The 27,233-nt window shown below is 39.7% G+C and overlaps 1 protein-coding gene and 1 pseudogene across 1 annotated transcript; one reads left to right on the top strand and one right to left on the bottom strand.

The window, feature by feature from the left end:
- Positions 1–520: 520 nt before the first annotated feature.
- LOC119538042 (olfactory receptor 51G2-like) lies at positions 521–1,464 on the top strand. Its single transcript, XM_037840741.1, is given in 2 exon segments — positions 521–1,241; positions 1,244–1,464. Coding segments are annotated over 2 exon segments (942 nt in total).
- Positions 1,465–22,375: 20,911 nt separating this feature from the next.
- Positions 22,376–23,298, bottom strand: LOC119537970 (annotated as a pseudogene).
- Positions 23,299–27,233: the final 3,935 nt, after the last annotated feature.

Here is a 27,233-nt window from a genome sequence, read left to right as displayed (position 1 = left end):
GCAAGAGCTGTGGCCTTCGGTTGCAGAACACAGCCACTGCCAACCCACAGCATCTCAGGCTGGGAACCTGAACTGGCTCTTCTCCTTCCCACACTGCTATCTCTTATAGGTGCTCCCCATTGTGTGAGCTCAACAAAAAGCCAGAGGGCAAAGAAGCCTGGTTGATGCAGTCTCTCTTGCCACTCAGAGCAGAGTGAAAAGGGTAGAGAGCCAGGCAGAGAATAGACAAATCACCCTGCTTAACTCTTGGAAGTTACATAACCTTAACAAGTCACTTCACAATTCCTCATCTCAGTTTTCTTTTGGCAGTATAAGAGTATGAAAATTGACCCCTAAAAAATTGGTGACAGGAAGCCAGGGACCAGGGTGCAATAACCTCTGGAGAAGTTGCATAGTTCTTGGTTGTCTTGATTCTTTTTTTTTCCCCCAGTTAATTTCTGCCCCGATACAATCAATAACATTTACTCTATCCTTTTTAGGATTCTGGAGGGAATCCAACTCCCTCTTCCTTCCCCACACAATGACACTGGAATCCCTGGGAAACAACAGCAGCAGCATTCCCTCTACCTTCCTGCTGAGTGGCATTCCGGGTCTGGAGCACATTCCCTTCTGGATCTCCATCCTACTGTGTGTCACGTACCTGGTTTCCATCCTGGGCAACTGCATGATTCTTTTCATCATTAAAACAGAGCCCTTGCTCCATGAGCCTATGTACCTCTTCCTCTGCATGCTGGCTCTGACTGACCTGGGTCTGTCCCTGTGCACCCTCTCTACGGTGCTGGCTATCTTTTGGGTTGGAGCACGAGAGATTCGACATGATGCCTGTTTTGCCCAGCTCTTTTTCATTCACTGCTTATCCTTCCTGGAGTCTTCTGTGCTACTGTCCATGGCCTTTGACCGCTTTGTGGCCATTTGCCGCCCCTTGCACTATGCTTCCATCCTAAGCAACACAGTCATTGGCAGGATTCGCCTGGCGTCCTTGGGCCGCAGTGTAGCACTCATTTTCCCATTGCCTTTTATGCTCAAGAGATTCCCCTACTGTGGTTCCACTGTCCTCTCACATCCCTACTGTCTCCATCAAGAAGTGATGAAATTGGCCTGTGCTGACATCAAGGCCAACAATATCTATGGCATGTTTGTCATTGTTTCCACTGTGGGTATAGACTCTCTGCTCATCCTCTTCTCCTACGCCCTGATTCTGCACACTGTACTGTCCATCACCTCCAGGTCTGAGAAATTCAAGCTCTTAACACCTGTGTCTCCCACATCTGTGCCATATTCCTCTTCTACACTCCCATGATTGGCTTGTCCATCATCCACCGCTTTGGGAAGCAGGCACCCCATCTGGTCCAGGTGGTCATGGGCTTCGTGTATCTTCTCGTCCCTCCCCTGATGAACCCCATTGTCTACAGTGTGAAGACCAAGCAGATCCGAGATCGGGTGACCCGAGCCTTTTGTTACTAGCTGGGACTAGTCTTGGAGGCAGAATTTCCTTAAATGTGCCTCATTCCTCTCTTTTTATACTATCTAGCATGCATAAAATGGAGGAGAGTTTTATTTATTTACCCAGGAATAAACAAGATACAGTCACAGCTCTTACAAAACTCTCACCCTGGTGAGGAAAATATCACTATGTAATATGATGTGGCAGATTGTGTTTTCCAAAAATTACCACAGAACTATTTTGAATTTTACCTGCTCTTCTAGAATCTTGTCATTTCCCCACCCACAGATGGAGTCTATTTCTTCTCCCCTTATAAATGGACTTTTTAACTGCCTCAAAGTCATCATTGTAGAAGTAACTGTGAAATTTTAAGGCTAGGTCACATGGTTTTTTTACTTGTTCTGTCTCATATTTAAAAATGTGCTATTTAAGTTAATATGCAATGGGTTTATTGTTTTATTTCAATTAATAATGTTTTCCAGTTTCAATTTTTAATATCACAAATATCAATAGATATAACCTGCAGAAATGAAATATCTTTGGGTTTTAAGAGTTTAAAGGGATCCTAATACCAAAATATTTGAGAACTGTTGTAACTGATGCTCCCTTTATTAAGATATAAAAATAACAAGGTGAAAGAGAATAGTTCCCTCCTATAACTTATAAATAAAAGTCATTTCTTGGTATTTTTTGGTTTTCTGAAAGGAGTAGATATTTCCCTAGAAATTCAAATGCATATCCTAGAATTATTATTAAGCACTAATTTCAGACACCAACGATAGCTACATACCTTATTTCATTGCTGTATCACTTTTCATGACATATTTAGTGTGTACTTCCCATGTGTTAGGCATTGTTCCATGTGCTGAGCAAGGTGGACTCTGTCCATTTTCTCTTATGTGAATGAATATTGTGGATTAGGTGGTGAGGGATTCTATGCAGAGGGGAAAGCAAATAGAGGGACCCTCAAACAGAGCTACTGGGCACCTCAATCCAGTAGAATTAAAATGGAATTCATTTTTCTCCCTCTAGTAATGGCACAATCATCCTTCTAGTCATTAATCCTGACCCTGCCATTTCCACTGCCTGCAATAGTCAATCCATTAGTAACAGCTATTGCTTTTGTCAATTAAATACATCTCAGATCTACCTCTTTATTACTCTACCTTGGTGCAAGCTACCATTGCATCACCTAGATTATTACTATAGCTCTATATTTTACCCATTGTTCTCTTACTCTTCCTTTTCTTACTTCTAAAATTCAAATCTGTGTCATTCTGTTTGTAACATCAATATCCTTCCATTAGTGTTAGGAAAAAAATGCTATTTTGAAGAGCCTGTAGGTTTTGGCCTTTATTTATTTCTCCAGATACACCTTACATTATATTTCCCTCCCTAATTGCTTCAATGAACAAATGGATGGAAGGATGGATATTATGATATAAAGTATTTATAGAATTGAGCTAAGACCCAAGTACTAGTAGGAAGAATGAGTGGCAGGAGACTAGAGTGTGAATTAAGCAAAAATCTGACTGATGAGGTGTGTAGGTCAAGCCAAAGTACAGGACGTGTACCTTTAGTATAATGGGAGCCAATGAAGTGGTTACCCAGGGGAGTAACATTATCACATTTGCATGTTTATATGTTCTGTCTGGCTGTGACATAGGGAATGGATTAGGGAAGATTTGATAAAGGAAGAACAAGTAGGAAGGTTTTATAACAGTTCAGAGATGTAGCCATGAACTAGTACCACAGTAGAATCAAGGAGAGAAGTAAATAGAATTATAGAATATTTAGAAGGAATAATTTTCAGGATTGGATATTTATTGTATGTGTGGACTGAATAGCAGGGATGAAGGAATGATGATTCCCTGGTTTCTATTTTCTTTTTTTTAATTAAATTCAGTTTTATTGAAATACATTCACACACCATACAATCATCCATGATATACAATCCACTGTCCACAGTATGATAACATAGTTATGCGTTCATCACCACAGTCTATCTCTGAACATTTTCCTTACATCAGAAAGAACCAGAACAAGAAGAAAAAATAAAAGTGAAAAAAGAACACCCAAATCATCCCCCCATCCCACCCCATTTGTCCTTTAGTTTTTATCCCCATTTTTCTACTCATCCATACACTAGATAAAGGGGGTGTGATCCACAAGGTCTTCACAATCACACTGTCACCCCTTGTAATCTACATTATTATATAATTGTCTCCAGGAGTCCAGACTACTGGGTTGGGGTTTGGTAGTTTCAGGTATTTACTTCTAGCTATTCCAATACATTAAAGCCTAAGAGGTGTTATCTATATAGTGCATAAGAATGTCCACCAGAGTGACCTCTCGACTCCATTTGGAATCTCTCAGCCACTGAAACTATATCGTCTCTCTTTGCATCCCCCTTTTGGTCAAGAAGATACTCTCAGTCCCACGATGCTGGGTCCACACTCATCCATGGGAGTCATACTCTGCGTTGCCAGGGAGATCCACAACCCTGGGAGTCGGGTCCCACGTAGAGGGGAGGGCAGTGAGTCTACCTGTTGAGATGGCTCAGTTAGAGAGAGAGAGGGCCACATCTGAGCAACAAAGAGGCACTCAGGAGGAGACTCTCAGGCACCATTACATACAACTTTAGACTTTCCTTTGTGGTAATGAGCTTCATAAGGGCAAGTCCCATGCTTGAGGGCTCAGCACATCAAACCGCCAGTCCCAATGTCTGTGACAACATACGCTAGGGGATCAGCATCTTAAAGTTTAGAGATAGGCCTTACAATTCAGGGATAGAGTTAACTGTTGTAAGAGCTTACAATCTAGGGACTATTACAATTATTGTGTCCACGTTAGGCTATGTTCTAAAATTCAATTCTGAGTTTACACATTATAGTTAGTCCATATTAGTGAGGCATCATCCCTCTCACCATGTTTTCTCCAACACTTTTACTCCTATATATATATTTTCCTACAATTTTATAGAGTTATATTCACATACCATACATTTATCCACAGTGTACAATCAGTTGTTCATGGTATCATCATAAAGTTGTACATTTATCACCACAAACAGCATTTGAACATACTGATTACTACAAGAAAAATTGTTTTTATTTTTTTTATTTTTTTTTTTTTAGCAATAAGAAAAAATGATAAAAAGAAAAATAACATGTCATACAATACAATATACTACTAAGGACAGCAAATAACACCACTACCAAGAATCCCATATTTCTCCCCTATATCCCCTTCTCATACACATTTAGCATTGGCGTATTGCCTTTGTTACATTTAATGGAGGTATATTACAATGTTACTGTTGACCATAGACTCCAGTTTGCTTTGATTATGTTTTTTCCTGAATACCATCCCTTTTTCAAATTTCTACATGGTTGACATTCATTTGCTTTCGCACATGCAAAAACATTTTTATATTTGTATATTTAGTAACAGTCATTGGCCACTCCAGTTTTTGCCACGTTATACAGTCCCAGTCTTTATCATCTATCTTTACCTCTGGTGTCATACATTCTCCTATCCCACCTCTTTCAGCTTTACTCACAGACATCTTTGTTCAGTGTACTTACAATACTGTGCTACCATCACACAGTATTATGCTATCTATTTCTGGATCTATGCAATCAATCCTAAACATTCTGTAGTCCTTCAGCATCAAATGGCTGATCTCTGCCCTCTTTCTATCTCCTGGTTGCCTGTGTTGTCAGCTTTTAACTCCCAAAGTTTGTTCATTAATGTCTGTTCATATTAGTGAGACCATACAGAATCTGTCCTTTTGTTTCTGGCTAACTTCACTCAACATAATGTCCTCAAGGTTCATCCACATTATTACATGATCCATGTCTTTGTTCTGTCTTACAGCTGTATAATATTCCATCATGTGTATATACCACAGTTTGTTTATCCACTCGTCCTTTGATGGACATTTGGGCTGTTTCCATCTCTTGGCAATTGTGAATAATGCTGCAATAAACATTGGTTTCCAAATGTCTGTTTGTGTCTTAAGTTTCAGTTCCTCTGAGTATATACCCAGCAATGGAATAGCTGGGTCATATGGCAAATCTATATTTAGCTTCCTGAGGAACCTCCACACTGTCTTCCAGAGTGGTTGCACCATTCTACATTCCCACCAACAATGAAAAAGTGTGCCTCTTTCTCCACATCCTCTCCAACACTTGTCATTTTCTGTTTTTTGGATAATGGCCATTCTGGTAGGTGTGAGATGATATCTCATTGTGGTTTTGATTTGCATTTCCTTAACAGCCAGTGAAGTTGAGCATTTTTTCATATGCTTTTGAGCCATTTGTATTTCCTCTTCAGAAAAATGTCTGTTCATGTCTTTTGCCCATTTTTTAATTGGATTGTTTGTCTTTCTGTTATTGAGATGCAGGATTCCTTTATATATTCGGGATATTAAACCCTTATCTGATATGTGGTTTCCAAATATCATCTCCCATTGTGTAGGTTGCCTTTTGACTTTTCTGACAAAGTCCTTTGATGTACAAAAGTGTTTAATTTTGAGGAGATCCCATTTCTCTATTTGTTCTTTGGTAGCTCGTGCTTTGGGTGTGAGGTCTAAGAAACCACCTCCTTTCACAAGATCTTGAAGATATTGCCCTACATTTTCTTCTAAGAGTTTTATGGTCTTGGTGCTAATCTTTAGGTCTTTGATCCACTTTCAGTTAATTTTGGTATAAGGTGTGAGATGGACATCCCCTTTCATTCTTTTGGAAATGGATATCCAGTTCTCCAAACACCATTTATTGAACAGACTGCGCTTTCCCAGTTGCTTCGGCTTCACTGCCTTATCAAAGATCTGTTGTCCATAGATGTGAGGGTCTACTTCTGAACACTCAATTTGATTCCATTGATCAGTATATCTGTCCTTATGCCTGTACCATGCTGTTTTGAGCACTGTAGCTTTGTAATATGCTTCAAAGTCAGGTAGTGTGAGACCTCCCACTTCATTCCTCTTTCTCAAGACATTTTTGGCTGTTTGGGGCATCTTACCCTTCCAAATAAATTTAGTTATTGGTTTTTCTATTTCTGTAAATTAAGTTGTTGGGATTTGAATCGGTATTGCATTGAATCCGTAAATCAGTTTAGGTAAAATTGCCATCTTAACTATATTTAGTCTTCCAATCCATGAACATGGTATGTTCTTCCATTTCTTCAGGTCTTGTTCAATTTCTTTTAGCAGTTTCTTATAGTTTTCTATGTAAAGGTCTTTTGTGTCCTTGGTTAAGTTTATTCCTAAATACTTGATTCTTTTGGTTGCTATTGTAAATGGGATTTTTTTCTTGATTTCCTCCTCTTGTTGCACATTACTTGTGTATAGGAACACTACAGATTTTTGCATGTTGATCTTGTAGCCTGCTACTTTGCTGTATTCATTGACTAGTTGTAGTAGCTTTGCTGTAGATTTTTCTGGATTTCCTACATATAGAATCATGTCATCTGCAAATAGTGAAAGTTTTACTTCTTCCTCTCCAATTTGGATGCCTTTTATTTCTTTTTCTTGCCTAATTGCTCTAGCTAGAGCTTCCAGCACAATGTTGAATAGCAACGGTGATAGTGGGTATCCCTGTCTTGTTCCTGATCTTAGAGGAAAAGCTTTCAGTCTCTCCCCATTGAGTGTGATGTTAGCTGTGGGTTTTTCATATATTGCCTTTATCATATTGAAAAAGTTCCCTTCTATTCCTATCCTTTGAAGTGTTTTCATCAGGAAAGGATGTTGAATTTTGTCAAATGCCTTTTCTGCATCAATCGAGATGATCATGTGGTTCTTCTGCTTTGATTTATTGATGTGGTGTATTACATTAATTGATTTTCTTGTGTTGAACCAGCCTTGCATACCTGGAATAAATCCCACCTGGTCGTGGTGTATAATTCTTTTACTGTGCTGCTGGATTTGATTTGCGAGTATTTTGTTGAGGATTTTTGCATCTATATTCATTAAAGAAATTGGTCTATAATTTTCTTTTTTTGTAGTATCTTTGCCTGGTTTTGGTATTTGGGTGATGATGGCTTCATAGAAAGAGTTAGGTAGCTTTCCCTCTTCTTCAATTTTTTTGAAGAGATTGAGCAGGATTGGTACTAACTCGTTCTTGAATGCTTGGTAGAATTCACATGTGAAACCATATGGTCCTGGGCTTTTCCTTTTTGGGAGCTTTTTGATGACTGACTCAATCTCTTTACTTGTGATTTGTTTGTTGAGGTCATCTATTTCTTCTTGAGTTAATGTTGGTTGTTTATGCTTTTCTAGGAAGTTGTCCATTTCATCTAAGTTGTCTAGTTTATTAGCATATAGTTGCTCATAGTATCTTGTGATTATCTCCTTAATTTCTGCATGGTCGGTAGTTATATTTCCTTTCCCATTTCTGATTGCATTTATTTGCATCTGCTCTCTCTTTTTTTTTTTTTTGTTAGCCTAGCCTGTGGTCCATCTATTTTATTGATTTTCTCAAAGAACCAACTTCTGGTTTTGTTAATTCTCTCTATTGTTTTCCTGTTCTCAATTGCATTTATTTCTGCTCTAATCTTTGTTATTTCTTACCTTCTGCTTGCTTTGGGGTTAGTTTGCTGTTCTTTCTCTAATTCCTCCAGCTGAGCAGTTAACTCTTCAATTTTTGCTCTCTCTTCTCCTTTAATATAGGCATCTAGGGCAATAAATTTCCCTCTCAGCACCGCCTTTGCTGCATCCCATAAGTTTTGATAAGTTGTGTTTTCATTGTCATTTGCCTTGAGGTATTTACTTTTTTATTTTTTTATTTTTTTATTTATTTTATTTATTTCTCTTGTAATTTCTTCCTTTACCCACTTCCTTTACCCACTGGTTTTCTAAGAGGGTGCTGTTTAGCCTCCATATGTTTGTGAATTTTCTGACCTTCTACCTTTTTTTTATTTTCAACTTCATTCCATTGTGCTCTGAGAAAGTGTTTTGTATAATATCAATATTTTTAAATTCATTGAGACTTGCTTTGTGACCCAACATGTAGTCTATCCTAGAGAATATTCCATGAGCACTTGAGAAAAAAGTGTATCCTGCTGTTGTTGGATGTAGTGTTCTATAGATGTCTGTCAAGTCTAGTTCATTTATCATACAATTCAACATCTCTGTTTCTTTAGTGATCCTCTGTCTCGATGTTCTATCCATTGATGACAGTGGTGTATTGAAGTCTCCAACTATTATTGTAGAGGTATCTATTTCTCCTTTCAGTGATCGCAGTGTTTGCCTCATGAATTTTGGGGCATTCTGGTTTGGTGCATAAATATTTATGACTGTTATGTTTTCTTGATGAATTGACCCTTTTATTAATATATAGTGTCCTTCTTTGTCTCTTTTAATTGTTTTGCTTTTGAAGTCTAACTTGTCTGATATTAATATAGCTACTCCCGCTTTTTTCTGGTTGTTGTTTGCATGAAATATCTTTTTCCAAGCTTTCACTTTCAGTCTATGTTTGTCCTTGTGTTTAAAGTGAGTTTCTTGTAGACAGCATATGGATGGGTCCTGTTTTTTAATCCATTCTGCCAGTCTGTGTCTTTTTATTGGGGAGTTTAATCCATTTACATTTAGTGTTATTACTGTAAGGGCAGTACTTTCTACTACCATTTTGTTTTTTGGAATTTATATGTCATATCTTATTTTTTCCTCTCATTTTACCTTTCCTGATAATCTTCATTTCTGCACTCTTCTCCAACTCTCTCTCTCCTGTCTTTTCCTATCAGCCTGTAGCACTGCCTTTAGTATTTCTTGTAGTGCCGGTCTCTTATTCACAAACTCTCTCAGTGTCTGTTTGTCTGAAAATGTTTTAATCTCTCCCTCATTTTTGAAGGAAAGTTTTGCTGGATATAGAATTCTTGGTTGGCAGTTTTTCTCTTTCAGTATCTTAAATATATCATGCCACTGTCTTCTTGCCTCCATGGTTTCTGCAGAGAAATCTGTACATAGTCTTATTGACTTTCCCTTGTACGTGATGGATTGCTTTTCTCTTGCTGCTTTCAGAATCCTCTCTTTGTCTTTGACATTGGACAATCTGACCAGTAAGTGTCTTGGAGTAGGTCTATTGGGATCTATTCTATTTGGGGTACATTGTACTTCTTGAATCTCTAATTTTCTGTCTTTTTTAAGAGTTGGGAAATTTTCAGTGAATATGTCTTCTATTACTCTTTCTGCCCCTTTTCCCCTTTCTTCTCCTTCTGGGATACCCATAATATGTATATTTGTGTGTTTCATGTTGTCACTCAGCTCCCTAAGACCCTGCTCATATTTTTCCATTTTTTTCACCATCTGTTCTTTTGTGTGTATGAATTCGAATGACCTGTCTTCCAGTTCACTGATCCTTTCTTCTGCCTGTTCAAATCTACTGTTGTGTCCATCCATTGTGTTTTTCATCTCCTCCATTGTGGCCTTCATTCCCATGAGTTCTGCCATTTGTTTTTTTAAGTTTATGAATTCTTCTTTATGGTCAGCCAGTGTCTTCTTTATATCCTTCAGCTCTTTTGCTATCTCTTCCTTCATTTCATCAAATTTATTTAGCATTAGTTGCCTCCACTCCTGTGTCTCAGCTGAGCTATTAGTTTGTTCCTTTGTCTGGTCCATGTTTTCGTGTTTCCTGGTATGGCTTGTTATCTTAAGTTGTCTAGGCATCTGATTCTCTTGATTAGTTTATTTTGGAGCTTGTTTTCTGTCTTTTACTTAGTGGTTTTCTTGTTGGTTGGCTTTGTTTTCTGGCCTCTGTTATTCAGTTCAACTTATTCTAGACCTCTAACTTAGGTTCTATTTAGTTGATCGGAATTTTTCCCCTCTTGTTTTTTCTGTTTCTTGCTCTGCCTCTATGTAACCTTTTTGTGAGTGGGTCTCCTCAGATGTGGTCGACCCTAGTCAGATTTTCCCAGTCTAGTGAGGCCCAGGTCTCATTGGGAGGGTATGGAGTTTTCCTGAGAATGAGACCCTCCTATGAGGCCTTTAGAATTGGTGCTTTTCCTCTCCTGTCCAGCAGGTGGCGCTGGCCAGCCCACAGCTCCCCCACCAGTGTAAGGAGGTATGGAGCCTTTAGTTCTCCTGGTGACTCTGATCCTGTCAGGGGCGTGGCTGACTGAAGCTGGAATCTGAATTCCAGCCCCTGGGGTCTGAATTCCCAGAAGGAGGACTGCCAGTTGAGCTGGGCCTCCCTCCACTCTCCCAATCCTCAGAATTCCAGTTGTCTCTCAGGGGCACTATTCCCTTCTCCTCTCTCCTCTTTGGGGCCTCTCCAGGTAGATTCCTTGGTCAGTCTGAGTTGCCAATTAAAGATGGGGGTGGAGGCCTTCAGTAGTGAATAGGGAACTCAAAGACACTGTAGGTACTCTGTCTCCCCTCAAGCCCAGCCTAGTCCCTCAACCTGGGCTTTCCGATAGAAAATATCCACATATATGACTTTTAGATTAAAAAAAAAAAAAAAAAAAAGTAGAAAAGAAATCAAGAAAAAGAAAAAAGGAAAAAAGGAAAAAAAAAAGTCTCTTTTAAACGTTTTTCCCCAGCCTGGAAGTTTTGTCAGTGTCAGAATAGAGCATTTAAAGATATGCTTTGGGCTATTGTCTGATAATTACTCTCCAACTGCTTCAGTTCCACCCCTGCAGGGGACTATTGAAATGCAAAAAGATAAGGGATCAGGGAGAAGCCAGAAGGGACAAAATGTAAGGGAAAAAAATGGCTTTTTTGGAGTCTGGGAATGGGTGCCCGCTTTTAGGTGCCCCCACTTCTTGGAGCCCAGCCCTTCTTTAGCACCCCAGCTCCCAAAGTTAGTTAATTAATTTGTTAATTAATTCTGCAGTTGAGGCTGGTTTGAGCCTCCCTTCTTGCCCACAGCAGATTGCTGTTTTTTGTCCCTCCCCCCCCCTTTCAGGGAGCCTGCAGCAGGACAGTCTGTGAGGTCTGGGTGGGGAGGGGTGCCAGACCCCTGGTCCGGGAAACTTACAATGTTCGCTGTGATCTCTGCTTTTCCTCCAATTCCAAACTTGTGTCCAATGTGTGACTGGTTACTGGAGATCCCGAAAACATTGTTTCATATAGTTCTTGGGTAACTGCCAGCTGCTCTACGGGAGAGACGAAATTCTGCTCCTCACCACTCCACCATCTTGCCCCGCCTCCCCTTGGTTTCTATTTTGAACAACTAATGTCTTGAGACTGCTAATTACTGAGATAAGGAATACTTTTTGAGGAACAGACTTAAAGGGAGGAATTAATTGTGTTTTGGAGGTAGTACATTCTAGATATGTGGATAATATCCCAATGGAAAGAATGAACCAGTTAAGAATGCAGTCTCTGAAATAGGAACAACCTCAGTTGAATCCAGGTTATACTGCTTACTAGCTGTGTGTCCCAGGAAAGTTTATTTACCTTTGCAATCTTCTTTCTTAGCTGTCAAATATAGATAAATAAACCTTACTACTGGGTTACTTTAAGGAATAAATGAGATAATGCTTATAAAGCATTTAGCATACTAAATGATACTTAATAAGTGAGGAGTGATTGTGAGATATTATTACTATTTTTATTAAAATGTAGAGTCAAGTAGGCAAGGAGGCAGGTAGATATGTTTGTCTAATGTGTAGAGAAGAGGTCTGGGATGTAGGAATAAATTAATGACTTGGGAACCTGTATCGAACTTACAGTAAGGCAAGTCTACTCACTTTACCTCTCTCCCAGAAATGCTAAGCTGGAGTCAGAAACCCAAATCAATGGAGAGGCTGCACAAGATGGTAAATGAGTGAAGGAAAACTTGTGCAAGACTGATAACAAGTTGGGAGGGATGATGGTATGTGGAAAGCTCTAACTTGAGAGGCATGGCTATTCAGTTCTAGAATGCTAGGCTGATATTATAAAATGTGTTAATGTTTAAAGAGAAAATAAATTTCCAAAATATTATGTGAAATCTCATGATTTTGTAAATGTTGAGAACTAGTTGAAATTTTTTTGAACAATCCACATTTATATGGATCAACAAAACATGGTCCAGGAAGACTTGCCAGTATATATTTCTGATCTATCCAGTATCACCTGCAAAGACTAATTTTCTCTCTTTATTTCATTTCCTTTTGTTTGTTTGATTCTGTCTTTATCTCCTGGCACAATGTAGTGCAGGGCTTTAGAACAAAAGCAGTAGCCCCAGATAACCTCAGTCCAGTTTTCCCCCAATCACCTATAATTTTAGCAATTACTTAGTTTCAATGAACTGAAAATTTGCAACTAGAGTAACATCTACTTCAGATAATTATATAAAGATTAGATGAGATATACTGCACTTAATATATTTGATAAAGAATGTTGCAAATAATACGTCTTCAAAGAAGTGCAGACAGTATGGATAGATGACCTCCTCTCTCCAGAGCACAAAGTTAATCCATTCAAGATTTTAATTCTTCCAACCAGTATGACCACTGGATTAGAGACTGCAATCCCAATACCTCCCCTGTATCATTAAAAATGGTTTTATTCTCCAGCTCCCATACCCAGGGCCAACCCCATGAGGCCTAGGGAAGTAGTTCAGGTTTGGAAATTTCTCTGAACCAGAAAAAGTTATTTTTCTCCCTTCTTCTAACTGTTCCCTTTGATTTCCATCTTAGAATTTTCTTTGGTTTCTAATATTATCCATTTTAGTGGGTTGTCATAAGAGTCAAAATAGGTAAACATATGGACATTTTGTAATCTCCTTTTTTAACTATTTCAGATATATTAGTTGTGTGTTGTCCCGGCCGGCGGGACGTTCAACGGAAGCTCCAAATCCTGTGAGGGAGGAATGGTATGGGACAAGAGACGCGAGCAACGACAGCAAGACAGGTTTCTGATCAAGCTGCAAAACTTTATTGAAGAGGCAGGGTATATATACCCTAAGGTAGAGGGAGTGGCTAGTACGAACGGGTGGCAGCCTAGGATTGGCTGCTGCTGTTGCTAGGGCGGATGGCAGATGTAAGGCTAGCACAGGATTGGTGGCTACTGTTGCTGGGATAGTAAAGCTAGCACTCTAGATGTGAATCTTAGGCACGAACGGCTATCACTTCCGTAGAAGGCTGAGGGCAACTTAAACTGTTGTTATATCAGCCCTAGCGGTCATGTTGCATATCTCCGGCATCGCTGAGGGTGGATTTTATACGTGCTACCTTAATCGTCCCCAACATCTCCTCCCTTTGTTTTTCAAAAGGATGGAGGAAGAATGCTGATCGAGCACTCTTTTGGCATTAACCTGCTGGGGGAAATAGAGGCCTCATTCCCCAAGTTGTTTGTGGCTCTGTTTTTCTGGGGAGGGGAGTTTTTGGCAGAGCAAAACCCCTATGCAAATGAGGCATATTTCTCAAGGAGCTCGAAAATGGCCTTTAGTTGCTTTGGCCCTCCTTTGCAGTGCTTTGCCTCGCACCCAGCGGTACCAATCATAGCATACGCTAGAAGCATACTTTCGAGTTATATGCTGCTCCCGTAGGAGGGGGTTTCTTACCCGTAAGGGTGGGTAGCAGTCAGATGATCTGGATCCAAACCCTGGTCAGCGAGGTGAAGCCGGTGATAATGCACTTGAATAGGCTTGCTTAGGGCAGAGTCAATTTGATTCTTAACTAGCTGTATTATTCTTTTTATGGCCCAAGGAGCAAAAGATATTATAAGGATTATGGTTATTAAGGGGCCTAGTATAGGAAGGAGGTATGGGAGGATTCCATTAAGCCCCCAGGAGATACCTCCTTGGGTTTCTCGCTCACGTTTGCGATTTTCAATTCCTTCCCTAAGTTTGGTCATGGAATCCTTAACTATGCCAGAATGGTCAGCGTAAAAGCAACATTCCTCACCTAGCGCAGCACAAAGCCCTCCTTGCTTAAGGAAAAGCAGATCTAAGCCTCTCCTGTTTTGGAGAACAACCTCCGATAGGGACGTAAGGGATTTTTCAAGATGGGTAATGGAGGTTTCAATGCGGGCTAAATCTTCGTCTATAGCAGCTCTTAGGTGGGAGAAGCCTTGGTTTTGGAGAACGATAGAGGCAATTCCGGTGCCTAGGCCAGTAATACCTAAAAGAGAAGCAATAGTAACAACCGTAACAAGTTCTCTTTTCTTTCTTAGCATGGCTGGAGACTGCGTGACCAAGTGGTGATAAAGGTCTTCCTCTGTATGAAAGAGGACATGGGGTAACACAGCCACTAAGAGGCACATTTCCCCTGTTTCAGTTAGGGCTTTTGCTGATACGCAAGGAGTAAGCCCCGTAGAAGAGCACAGCCATTTTGCCCCTGTTGGGGGGATATAGAATTTACCAGGCGATGGAGAGGACGACTGTGCACAGACTGTTTTTAAGGAGGCAGAAATATTACCAATACAATGCCCAGAGTGAAGAACGGATTGCATAGTGAGACCTATTTTTCTTGCATTCCAAGGGCATTGGGAAGGATTGTCTTCATTAGAAGTATTAAATGTAACATTAAGAGCTATAGCATCATAATAAGGAGGCTTGGCAGAGAAACACAGCCAACAACTACGAGTAAAATTAGGCTGGGAGGAGTTTAGAGAGAAAAAAGTGGCTTGGAGTAGTGGCCAAAGCGGGCTGTCAAATGATATGGACAGGCTTGAGGACGACAATATTGGAATGCTAATAAAAGGGGGAGTAGTGGGGTGAATTTTGGAAAGATTTGTACTGGGCGTGCTCGGGATAGGAGGGGTAGCTGGAGGCACGAGCACTACATTTGGTCCAATGGCAGAAGGTTTTTGCTGTACTGCTTCCTTCTTTATTAGAATAAGGCTTCCTGGGTCGGTTGATGAAAATAAGTAGATTCTAAAGCCCCATGTCCGACCGTTTAACCAAGAGTTATCAGTGGGGAGTTGTACGGTGAGATTTAATTTTTCACAGTTTGAGTCACCAAATGTAGATAAGGTGGTGCGTTTACCGAGTGTGCAGCCAAGGGGGGACCATTTTAAAGTTAGGTAGTGATCAGGGGCGGAAGGTTTCCAATTAGTAGCTAATGTTTCACATCCCCAATATGCACAATAGTACTGGTTGGGAGTATTGCAATATTGTTTTCTGGGGTTGGAGGCCGGGCACATGTAATATTGGGCTTTGTTAAGGCATGGTGTGCCGTCTGAACATTTAATTAGATCACTGGCATAAACAAGGAAGGAGGGGCATCCTGCTGTAACTTGGGTTTGTATAACTGTGGAATCTTCCCATCGTGCTAAGGTCCATTTCCAAGGCTGATGGGGGTTGGAGTTGCCGAAGGTGGCATGCACACTTTGCAGGAGAAAATATAAGGCGGCAACTTTAAATGGCAGTAGGCATAACAAAGCCATACTAATAGAAGCTATAGGTTCTTCCCTGTTAAGGGAGACAAGCTAGCAAAGTAATACACCCTACAATGCACAAATATGCTATAGCAAGCAGGAATCTTTCTAACAGATTCCAATCTTTTGGGGCAACAGTTGCTAATCCGGCTGCAAACAGCAAAGCCAGAAGACCAATTAAGAAAAGCCAATAGTAATTCAAGTGGTAATTCATGTGATTAGTGATGGAATAAACCTGTAAGCAGGACTTCTTTCCACTTCCGGTTGTGTGCGGACTGGTTGTCTCCGGATGGGTTATAGCAGGAGTTATTGATGCGCTGGAAGAGAAAAGAAAGACATTTTTCTCAGGGAGAGGCTTCTACCCTGGAAAGGTTATTATTAAGAGGAGGGGAAGGAAGTGTCTCAGGGGTTTGTTTCGGCAATGAAGAATTAATATGTTTTATCAGCCGTTCTGGAAGCCAGCGAGGACCTTCCCTCTTTTGATCATATATGCAAGCAGAGCCTCGTCCCCAAATAATCACGGAGTCAGGCCCATTCCATTCTGACGTTAAGGGGTCACGCCACATAACAGTGGCTTGTTGCATTTGCGTTTTGGGATGCCAATGTCTGTCAGCTGCAGATTGTCCTTCATCATCCAGAGTTAGGAAGTTAAGAACAAAAAGAGCATGATGTAAAAGGTCTCGAGGTCGTTGTTTGGTGAGATTGAGAGTGCTTTCGTCTAAGCGGCACAGGGCATTTTTTAAGGTGCGATGTGCTCGTTCTACCATTCCTTGCCCCTGGGGGTTATACGGTATTCCTGTGATATGCTTAATTTGTAATTGTTGACAGAAGGTTTGAAAATTTTTTCCAGTATATCCAGGCCCATTGTCTGTTTTAATGACTTTAGGTTGGCCTAAAATAGCGAAGCAATGTAGTAAATGAGAAATAACATGCTTCCAAGCTTCTCCTGTTTGCAAACTAGCTTGAGAAATGGCCAGGTTGCTTACAATTATAGCATGTTGGAGGCTTTGCTTGTGCCGTGAAATTTTTGTGCTGCGCTGCAAAATTTTGAAGAGCGGCGCCAATAGCTATTCCAAGGGTTTGAGTGGGCCCGATGCCAGAACAAAGCTTTATGTAATTATTAAGGCTAGTATTACGAAAGGGACGGATTGCTGCTTGGCAGGCAGCGTTAGCATTTTCATAGGCCAGGTGTTTAATAAAATCACTTTCGTTTTCGCTAGCCCCAAATAAGCGCTCAGCCATGTTTTGCAGGCGGCTAAGGGAATCAGTATACGGCTCATCAGGCCCCTGTCTTAATTTAGCAAGAGAGGCAGTGGTGGCGCCCTTTTGTGGAAGTTTTTTCCATGCTCTAAGCGCGGCCGTTTGTATTTGCGCTAAGAGACCTGGGGGGAATTGAGCCTGCTTATCACTTTGATGGTAGGGACTTTGACCTAAAAATTTATTTAAGGTCCAAGTTTTAGAAGTGGCCTTACGGGCATTGCAGGTGGCATACTTTTTACAATGCTCCTCATAATCAGATTTCCATAACAGGAAATCACCGCCAGACAAGGCAGCTCTGGCTAGCTGGAACCAATCGTTAGGAATAAGTTCCTTTTCACTAAGGCTTTCCAGCAGGGCGAGCGTGAAGGGAGCGGTAGCGCCATAATCACTCACTGCCTTTTTTAATTTCTCTAGATATGTTAGACTAAGATTTTTATATTTAGCAGTTGAGGTGGAACTAGCTTCCTCCTGCTCTCCTTCGCTAGAGTCGGGGGAATCTAATTTATTACTCTCCTCGCTATCGCTACCAGAATCGCCATTTTTGGAACCCGCGACACCATGTTGAGAACCGGCAGCGCCATTTTGGGAGCCGGCGACGCCATTTTGAGAATCTCGAGTCTGACTACGCGTAACCGGAAAAGCATAGGCGCGGCGAGTACAATGGAGGCGCGATGAGCGGGCATTTTCTGGAAGCGAAAGGGCTGCAATGCTTTGAGTTGCTGACCGGAGATCGGCGAGCAGATCGGCGGTATGCTGCCGCTCCTGTTTAAAAGTTTCTCTAAAATTATCGGCGTGTAGCCGGAGATTTTCTGTGGCTTCTTCTAAAGCATGAAACTGAGATAAGGGCATGACTGGATAAAAATGAGAATATGGTTTGAAAAAATCGGGTGCATAAGGGGGTGGCCGGAATGGAGGAAGGGAGTTGCTTTCTAAAGAGGGAGAAATTTTAACCTCCGGTCCCTCCAAAGTGGGAGAAATTTTAGCCTTTGGTTTGATTCCATACTGATCGGGTGACAAACTGACTTGACTGGTTGGGGTATTTGGCCTATCCCTGTTAGAATTTTCGTTTAAAGGATATTCAGGCATGTTAATAATTACTGAGCCGCATGCTGAGGCAGGGCGAGAGTGCTCTCTCAAAGCTTCCTCTCCTAATTTACAGAGGTTTTGAACGTCTGGAGCTGAAGAGTGGACTTTTAGAATTTCATTAATTAGGTTCCAATAAGAAAAGGCAGTAACCGGGACCTTTTCAGGACCAAAGGTTCGAAAATAATCTTTTAAACAATCTCCAACTCTTAGCTAGCACTGGTGATCTATAGTACCTTCTTGAGGGAACCAAGGGCAGGTTTGCAACAGAAAATTAAAAAAGCGCGTGAGATCTTTTTTCTTAACTCGTGTTCCTCGTGCCTTGAGTGATTGCTTAACTTGACTAACATATAATTCGTGTTGGGCAATTCCTTGTCCCATGATAAGGGTGGGGGGGCTTACCTTTTGTTGCTTTCTTTTCTTCTTCTTTCCTTTCGCCGGCACTGATCGACTGGTGAACGGATCTGTCTCGCGAGCGCGCTTCCCCGCGGTGATCCCTGGTGTGGTTTTCTTTCTTTCTTTGACTGCTGAACGGATCTGTCTCGCGACCGAGTTTATTCGCGGCAATCCCGGGTGCGGTGAGTGTGAGGTACCTCTCTCCTTGAGTGCGGCGTTCCGTCTCTCACAGAACTTCGAGCCCCACGTTGGGCGCCAGTTTGTCCCGGCCGGCGGGATGTTCAACGGAAGCTCCAAATCCTGTGAGGGAGGAATGGTATGGGACAAGAGACGCGAGCAACGACAGCAAGACAGGTTTCTGATCAAGCTGTAAAACTTTATTGAAGAGGCAGGGTATATATACCCTAAGGTAGAGGGAGTGGCTAGTACGAACGGGTGGCAGCCTAGGATTGGCTGCTGCTGTTGCTAGGGCGGATGGCAGATGTAAGGCTAGCACAGGATTGGTGGCTACTGTTGCTGGGATAGTAAAGCTAGCACTCTAGATGTGAATCTTAGGCACGAACGGCTATCACTTCCGTAGAAGGCTGAGGGCAACTTAAACTGTTGTTATATCAGCCCTAGCGGTCATGTTGCATATCTCCGGCATCGCTGAGGGTGGATTTTATACGTGCTACCTTAATCGTCCCCAACAGTGTGTCCTTGGGGAAGTCACTGCATTTTTCTGGGCTCTGTTTCCTTTATCTGCCAAATCATGGCTTATCATCAGTTACTATGGCTCCTTCATGCTTGTAAGAATATTTTGTCCTTTGGTTATTATCTGTGTATTCTGTGCTGGGTTTTCATGCCTATAGTAAAAGGAGTCCAGTTGTCTCTAGACCCTTGACCTGAGATGAGGCAAAGAAAGATGCAGCAACCAGTACATAAATATTCTTCATGGACTTGGTTTTCTACCCCAAGGATAGTAGGAGATAAACGGTTTATTAAGAGAATGGATAAAATGACCTGTTTTGCTTTTACTAATACCTTCCTAACAGGTTAGTAGGGTTGCAAGATGGAGAAAAGACTGGAGGGTAAGATTGAAGCAGGGGGCAAAATAAAGAGGACATAAGAAAAGTACAATGTGAAAGGACAGAGATTTGGATAAGGATTATAGAAGGAGAGACGGAGAGACTAGGAAAACTCTGATAGATGGTTGGGAAATCCATTTCTCTAGGACTATGTGTCAGATTAGACATGGAAAGTTAAATGAGATAGTGCACTGTGGTGCAAGAATAGATTTTAGTGGGGAGATGCAATAGGGGAGGTAAGTGCTCTGACCTTTACAAAGCAGACAGCAGAGCTCTGGCAGACACCACTGTCTTTGTTTTAGGCTTGGTTGTAGCAGTAGGAAATGAGCTACCTGAGGGATGATGTGTTCTGGTGATTTTCGGCCACTCATGAATTCACCAACTGACCAACAAATCTTTATTAAGCCCTTCTTTGTCCAAGTATGTGCAGTTGGAAGATAAAACTACATAAGATACATAAGCATCCCTTTCAAAGTTTATAATTCAGCAAAGGCAAACAACCTATAAAACACTGAAAGCTAATAATTGTAGATTATGTTGTAGAAGTCAGTACATAGTGAAAGGAAACACAACGGAGATATAAGTCTGTTATATCTGAGGTAGGAGGCTGTCAGCAAAGCATCAATAGAGGAAATATATTTAAGCTGGTTGCTGTTAGAAAGCTAATTGAGGAAATGCATTTATTTGTGTTATACAGAATAATACTCCCTGAATATGTCCTCTTCTTCATTCCTGGAACTTGTTAACAAGTTACCTTACATAGCCGAAGGGTTTTTGCAGATGTGATTAAGGTTAAGGAACTTGAGATGGGGAGATTTTCACAGATTAACCAGGTGGACAACTTTTTAAATTCTGTAGGAACACAATTTTTAAAAACTTTAGACACCTAGAGCCCAGATCTTGGTTTCTAATACCATTCTCCAATAAAAGGAACCAGGAGTCCATGGAGAAATGGTTGATTCTAGTATTGGGGTAAGAAATGCAAAAAATGTGCCTGGAGCCTTTTTTCAGTACCAGAAAGTAATGAAGAGCTAAAAACAAAATGGAACAAAACAAAAACACCCAAATGATGAGGTTATGTCAAAGACAGAAGGTAACTGAAAGAGCTCCCGGTAGTCAAAGCTGGAACAATTTGAACAACAAAATTAGGTAGTATTGGGTTTTAACCCCAAAGTATAAAATAAATATTCATGAGCCCATGCTTATATAAATAAATGAATAAATTTAAAAATGGGGGAGAAGAGAGAAATTTCCCATACAGAATTCCAAAGAATTTATATAGAAGTGGACCATACCTCCCAACTCCTTAAGTGTGGGACTTAGTGACTTCTTACCAAAGGGTACTATATGGAAGTGGGGGGATGAGAGTAATTTTACAGCAGAGAAACCTGACAAACAGAAATTCAGCCAGGTAGTTGAGGTCAATATCAACAGAGAGAAGTCATGTTGATAGTATGCACTGTAGGTGTGGTATGATGATGGCAATTTACCTCTTACGATCTTCACCCTCAAAACCTATAACCTCAGTCTAATAACGAGAAAGACATTAGAAATATCCCAATATATGGATATTCTGCAAAATACCTGACTCAGAACTGTAGAGATCATAAAAAACATGGAATGTCTGAGTAACTGTCATAGTCAGGAGGAGGCTAAGGAGATATGATGAGTAGTGTAATGTGAGGGGCTGGTTAGGACCCTGGAACAGAAAAAGGACATTAGGTAAAGCCTAAGGATATCTGAACAATGTATGGACTTTAGTTAATAACAATGTATCAATATTGGTTTGTTAATTGTGATACATGTATCATATCAATGTAAGATATCAATAGGAGAAATTGAATGTGAGGTATATGGGAACTTGATATTTACAAATTTTATGAAACTCTAAATCTGTTCTAAAAATAAAATGTATTTTAAAAAAAATTAGAGGACCCAAAAGAATTTTTTAAAGGCATCGAGAATTTACTAAACAAATGGTAGAAGTATAGGTAGTTTAAAATTATTTTTTAGAAACTTCGCAGAATTTATAAATTTCCTGGAAGTTACATGATTTTCTTGTAGCATCAACCAATAAAAAACCTAAATGCTTTTGATCTTTCTATCCCTGTCCCTTGAGAGAGTCATCACCTCACACCAGTTTTATTTGAAGAATATCCTCCTGATTTCCCTTTTTTCATCACTCTCAAATTCAATCCCTCTTGTTCATGATGACAGACATATTGTTCTCAAAATTACATTCATGATGTCAGGTTGCTTGTTGTACAGACTATATTGACTCCCAGTACCTCCTGAATTCAGGCTTTTTTAGGATTTTCTATTTATTCCAAATGGTGATCCAATCATACTATCCAAAATTATGACTCAATATTTGCAAAATCACCCTCTCTATTCTAGCTGTGCTAATCCTCAGTTGCTGCTCTGTACTCAATATGCTCTTGGCTCACCTTCTCCACTAATTGTGCTTTTCTTAATAGTACAGTGATTGTACCCTGTATATTTTCATAAATTCTAATTGAATAATAATCTCAATCTGTTCAAATGCTAACCTTTCTTTAATAGCTGACTCAAACCCAAATGCTCCATTATATATTGTTTTGTTTTAACTCTACTTAAAATGTTAATTAAACCTCTAGGAATCATATCACTTTATTTCTTCATTCTCCTTTGATATTATTCGTCTAACTTTATTATGAATTCTGGGTTACATTTTCACGATCTGCCATCACTCCTCCATTATGTAGTGACCACCATGGCATTATAGGTGACCAGTAAGTACTTATGCATTGATAATTCAACACCTCAATATTCAACTTCTTATTTCCCACATACTTGAAGCCACTTCACTAAGATTTTCTCCCAGATCTGTCTGGTCTTTACAGAATACACGATGGGGTTCATCAGGGGTGGCACCAACAAGAACATATCTGCAATAAGGAGCAAAACAAGGGGGTTTTTGTGCTTGGCAAAATGGTGCATGGCAGCCAGGGTGATGATGGGTACATAGAAGATGAGCACAGCACAGATGTGGGAAACACAGGTGTTGAGAGCCTTGAGCCCCTCTGCCAGGGATGCAATGCTAAGTACCACCCTTTAGATTAAGATATATGACAGAACAATCAATGCCAAGTCCAGCATGGTACAGAGAGCAACAAAAAAGCCATAGATGACATTAATCTTGTTGTCAGAGTATCCTGATGAAGACAGTATGAGTGAGAAAGGAGATTCTTCTGACAGTATTTTAATCTCCTTAGAATGAAGGGGAACGGGAGCACTAGGAGAATGCTCCTGATGGTCAAAATCAGTCCCATTTTAAGAACCCTGTGGCTGGTGAGAATAGAACTATATCTCAGGGGATTGTGAATGGCAAGAAAGTGATCCAAAGACATAATTAGAAGCACTGAGGATTCCATGACAGTGAATCCATGGATGAAGAATTCTTGAGCAAAGCAGGTATTGGGTGAAATTCCCATGGCATTGAACACAAAGATCTTCAGCATCGTAGGAAGGGAGGAGAGAGAGAGGCCCAGGTCGGAGACAGCCAACATGGCAGGGAAATAATACATGGGCTCATGGAGTGAGGGCTCTGTCTTGATGAAAAAGAGAATGGTGCAGTTGCCCATGATGGCAAGCAGGTACATGAGGCAGATGGGGATGGAGATCCAGATGTGGGCATGTTCCAGGCCAGGGATCCCAATCAGAAGAAAAAGCTGGACCTCAGAGTTATTGAAAACAGACATGATGAGTGCGAATATGAACTCTTTAGTCATATAAACAACCTGAAATCACATGAATTAAAAGCACTTAGACTTTTGTATAAAATCCAGTGTTATGGGGATAAGGAAGTATTTTATATACAATTCTGGTAAGTCTATTTGGCATAATATCCATTGAAGGCAATTCTCAGTTTACCAAAAGTCCTTAAATATGTTGTTATACTCCACAATAGGCATTTCACTTCTAAAAATTTATTGTAAGGTAGTGGTTTCCCAACCTTTTTAGCCCAATATGTAAAACAAATCAAAGCAGAGCTGCTTTGATAGAATCTGCTATGGGACACCCAGAATGTTTCCCACTTGCCTTTTTCCAGATGACATCCAGCAACCCCCATATTGGTTCCACTAGTCCTCTGGACTTTACAGAAGACAAATTAAAAATAACATTCTAAGAAAATAATCAGAGGTAACTAAAAATAACTACATTTTAGAAAACAATAAATGCTAGATACTAAATGAATACAACTAATTTGACCCTTAAACTTATGTGGTAGTTACCTATTATACACATTTTATACCTAAGTAAATACATGAATTACATCAAGAATGCATGAAGATGAATACAAAGATTTGAGTTCAAACCTATTCATCACATGTTTGTTCATCTTTGTTAGCTATTGAAGCTATCTGAACTTCAGGTTTCAGATCTGTAAAGTGAATGCAATCTTAGTAGAGTTTTGATATTTACAGTTATTTATGAAATGCAAAATACAAACTTAGGCTTATGAAATCAACAAGTATTTGTAAATATTAGTATTCATGACAGGCTGGTTTCCAATGAAACATGGGGGAGAACCAGAAGAGTGGATATACTGTTGGGAGAACACTTATTATCTCCACATACATAATCCTGCAGAAATAAAATAGCTTCTAACTTAAGCACTTCCAAGCCATGCTTCAGGTGATCATTTCAAAGAAATTCTGAAGCTGTGCAGATTTATGTGGTGTTCATTGTATCTCCATTCAGATAACCAAATTCTTCTAAGAAATTCTAAAAAAAAATAATAATCCAAATTTCCCTTTGTAATTTAAAAATTGAAACTCCACCTAAAATAATCTAACCTCTGATCTTATTTCTTGGGTCTCTTAGAAAATTACAATTGAGGTTTTCAAAAGTAAAACATACACTATTATAACTTATCCCAAATTTATGGGCTTCAGTATATCCCAATGCTAGATACTTGTTATAACTACTAGAGGAACAAAAACACCTAACATAACCATCATGAAGCCTACATTTAGTAAGTGTGCTGAATAAATGCATAAATAATGAAAATATTGAAATGAATAATTTTATTTGCAAATAATGGCAAAGATTGGAAAAAAAGAGCCAGTGGAAGGCTAAAGCTCAATGGGCATGATAACCTCAATCTAGAATTATTTATACTTCAAATTACAAGAGAAAAAAGATAAGCAGTCTTCAATGAAAAATATGAGGTATACTAGGAATTAATTGGGCTCCTCTTAAATAGAGCTTGACTGAATTAATAGGATATTTTGAGATTCTTTTGAGGATATCTAGGACAAACATAATAAATGACATGCAAACCTAGACCAATTTATTTGACTTCTTCTGGGTCCTAAATACCTAGCTGTGTTATGTCAGCTAAATGGAGCCACATCCACTAGACTGGAAGCTCCTCAACATTAGGCCATATCTTATTCACCTCCCACGTGACTCTGAGCCTAGTGCCAAGTTTAGGGAAGACTGTTTTGGAAATGGTGGTAGGTTTTTCAAATGTCATGAAAATCATCCTGTGTGTAATCTGTCAAACTGTGCCTACTTATCAAATTCAGTTTTGAGCCCTCCTACCCAGGAGTGGTAGCAAAAGATTTCCAACAGCACTTATATCTTACTCCCTTTCTTGTACTCTTTTTCTGAGGTATATTGACTTAGGTTTTTCAGGTGATGCCTCTATTGTGCATCTTTTATTATGACAGTTTCTACACTGTTTTATGATTTAATGTTTTCTTGTATTCCTATCCAACCCAACACACCACCATTACCATATACCCAGACATCCCTGACGAATACTGACAGTACTAGCAGGGATAGATGGGCTTTTATTTTTCTTTATATCCTTGTCAGCTGCATAGTGGCTGAGACATAGGGCTCTTAGCAAATTGCAAATATTGAATAAAATGGGAGAAATATAAAATATGTAAAATCATCTCTTAGCATTTCCCACTTTCTTCATAATCAGCAACAAAGGGATATTGATGCCCAGTCCATGCACTCAGATTTTCAAAGGTAACCTCATTCTTTAACAGAATACATAGTTCAACATGGAGTCTGAACTTCAGGAGGCATATCTTAACAGTACTGTCAGTTTGGAAGTATTCACGCTACAGTTCATAGCTGAACTCAAGGGAGTAGAAAAAATTACCCAGAAAAGTGCAAAATGCAACATTTAAGCCTCAGAACTATGAGCAGAAGAAAGGTTGTTGAAGAAAATTTCACGAAGGAATGTCCTGACAGCTAGGAGAAAAACTAGGAGATTGGGATATAGGGAATGTCAAGAGAGCAGAATGCTTTAGGAAGAGTAGTGCTCAGATAAAATGCGCCCAGATCTCTTAGAATTCCCATTTTATAAGGTAAGAAATCTGTCTTCAAGGTTGGTGCACAAAAGCTTAGGCCTCCAACAAGCTTCATTAATTGGGCTGGAAACAACCTTGGATTGAATGTTTTGTTTGAGAGTTATTTGGCCAGGGCCTTTTGAAAAGTAGTATCCCAATGAAGTACTAGATATTTATGTAATGAATGAGCTTTTTTTTTTATTGTTATTGTTAACAGTAATACTCTTTCAAAAATTTCTAAATACTTTGTAACTGCATGACATACCTAGTGATAAAAGCAGTTATTAAAAGTCTACTTTTTCCAAAAAAAAAAAAGAAAACTTAGGCCTCCAAACTTATGTTTTCTTTTCTGTCAAATGTTATAAACAACAGTACTTACCTGAAAGAATTATTTTAAAAGCCTTGATATAGAGCCACTAATACCATGAAGGTAGTCAGTAAATTCTAGCTACTAATAATTACTTCAACAGAATTTCCCCATCTGTTCCATCCACACGTCAAATCCTGGACTGGCCAAAGAGGATCTTTTTCTTTTTATTAAATTGACAATAAAACTTAATTTTATTTACATTATTAGGTAAACAAGACCCTACCAATATCAGAGGTTTAAAAGCCCCACCTACCCACCCTCGTACACACAAGTGCTTGCACACGGACACATACACAAGCTATTTCTTCTCCTCCGTATAGTCCTTTCTTAAGTTATAAGTAGTTTAACAAAGTCCTGGTTTTAGGGTTCTAAAGGGGTTTTTAGCTTCTTAGAGTTACCAAAACCTAGATACTCACTGTGTTCCTGAGAGATAAGGATACGAATTTAGTGTTTCATGGAAAAGGTACTGCTCTCCACTTTCACCTGGGTTTTATCTCGATTTTCCTACTTCTGTTTTCCTCAGAGGTATAGACCCTTGGGAGCATTAGAAAATAAGGCTCCTCTCTTGGGTCTCTGTAAATTTATACAAGCTGGGGCAAGGACATTAATTCTTTGGTAGCCAGAAACCCCGTAAGAAGCTAGAGACAAATTGTGAGGTGACACAATTGGACAACTCTTTAAATTATAGGTAAGAGAAATCACACTATTTCTAACTAACCTCATAGTGATAAAAATATTAACAATGAGACGTTAACCAAAACATAAAGTGATCTCACCCAAGGTATTTTTAATTTATTTGTCCTGTCTTGTATCTTGGCTTAAGGAAATAGATTCCTCATGTCAGTAACTAGCCTTTCATAAGGTGAACATTTACATAACCATTTCTGTAAGTGGGATAAACTGTAAGTGCTTGCTACATAAAGATCCCTGGCATAACGTTAGAATTAGACAC

This window comes from Choloepus didactylus, chromosome 6 (assembly GCF_015220235.1).
Source record: "Choloepus didactylus isolate mChoDid1 chromosome 6, mChoDid1.pri, whole genome shotgun sequence".
Lineage (NCBI taxonomy): Eukaryota > Metazoa > Chordata > Mammalia > Pilosa > Megalonychidae > Choloepus > Choloepus didactylus.
This window is presented reverse-complemented; position numbering and strand designations above follow the sequence as displayed.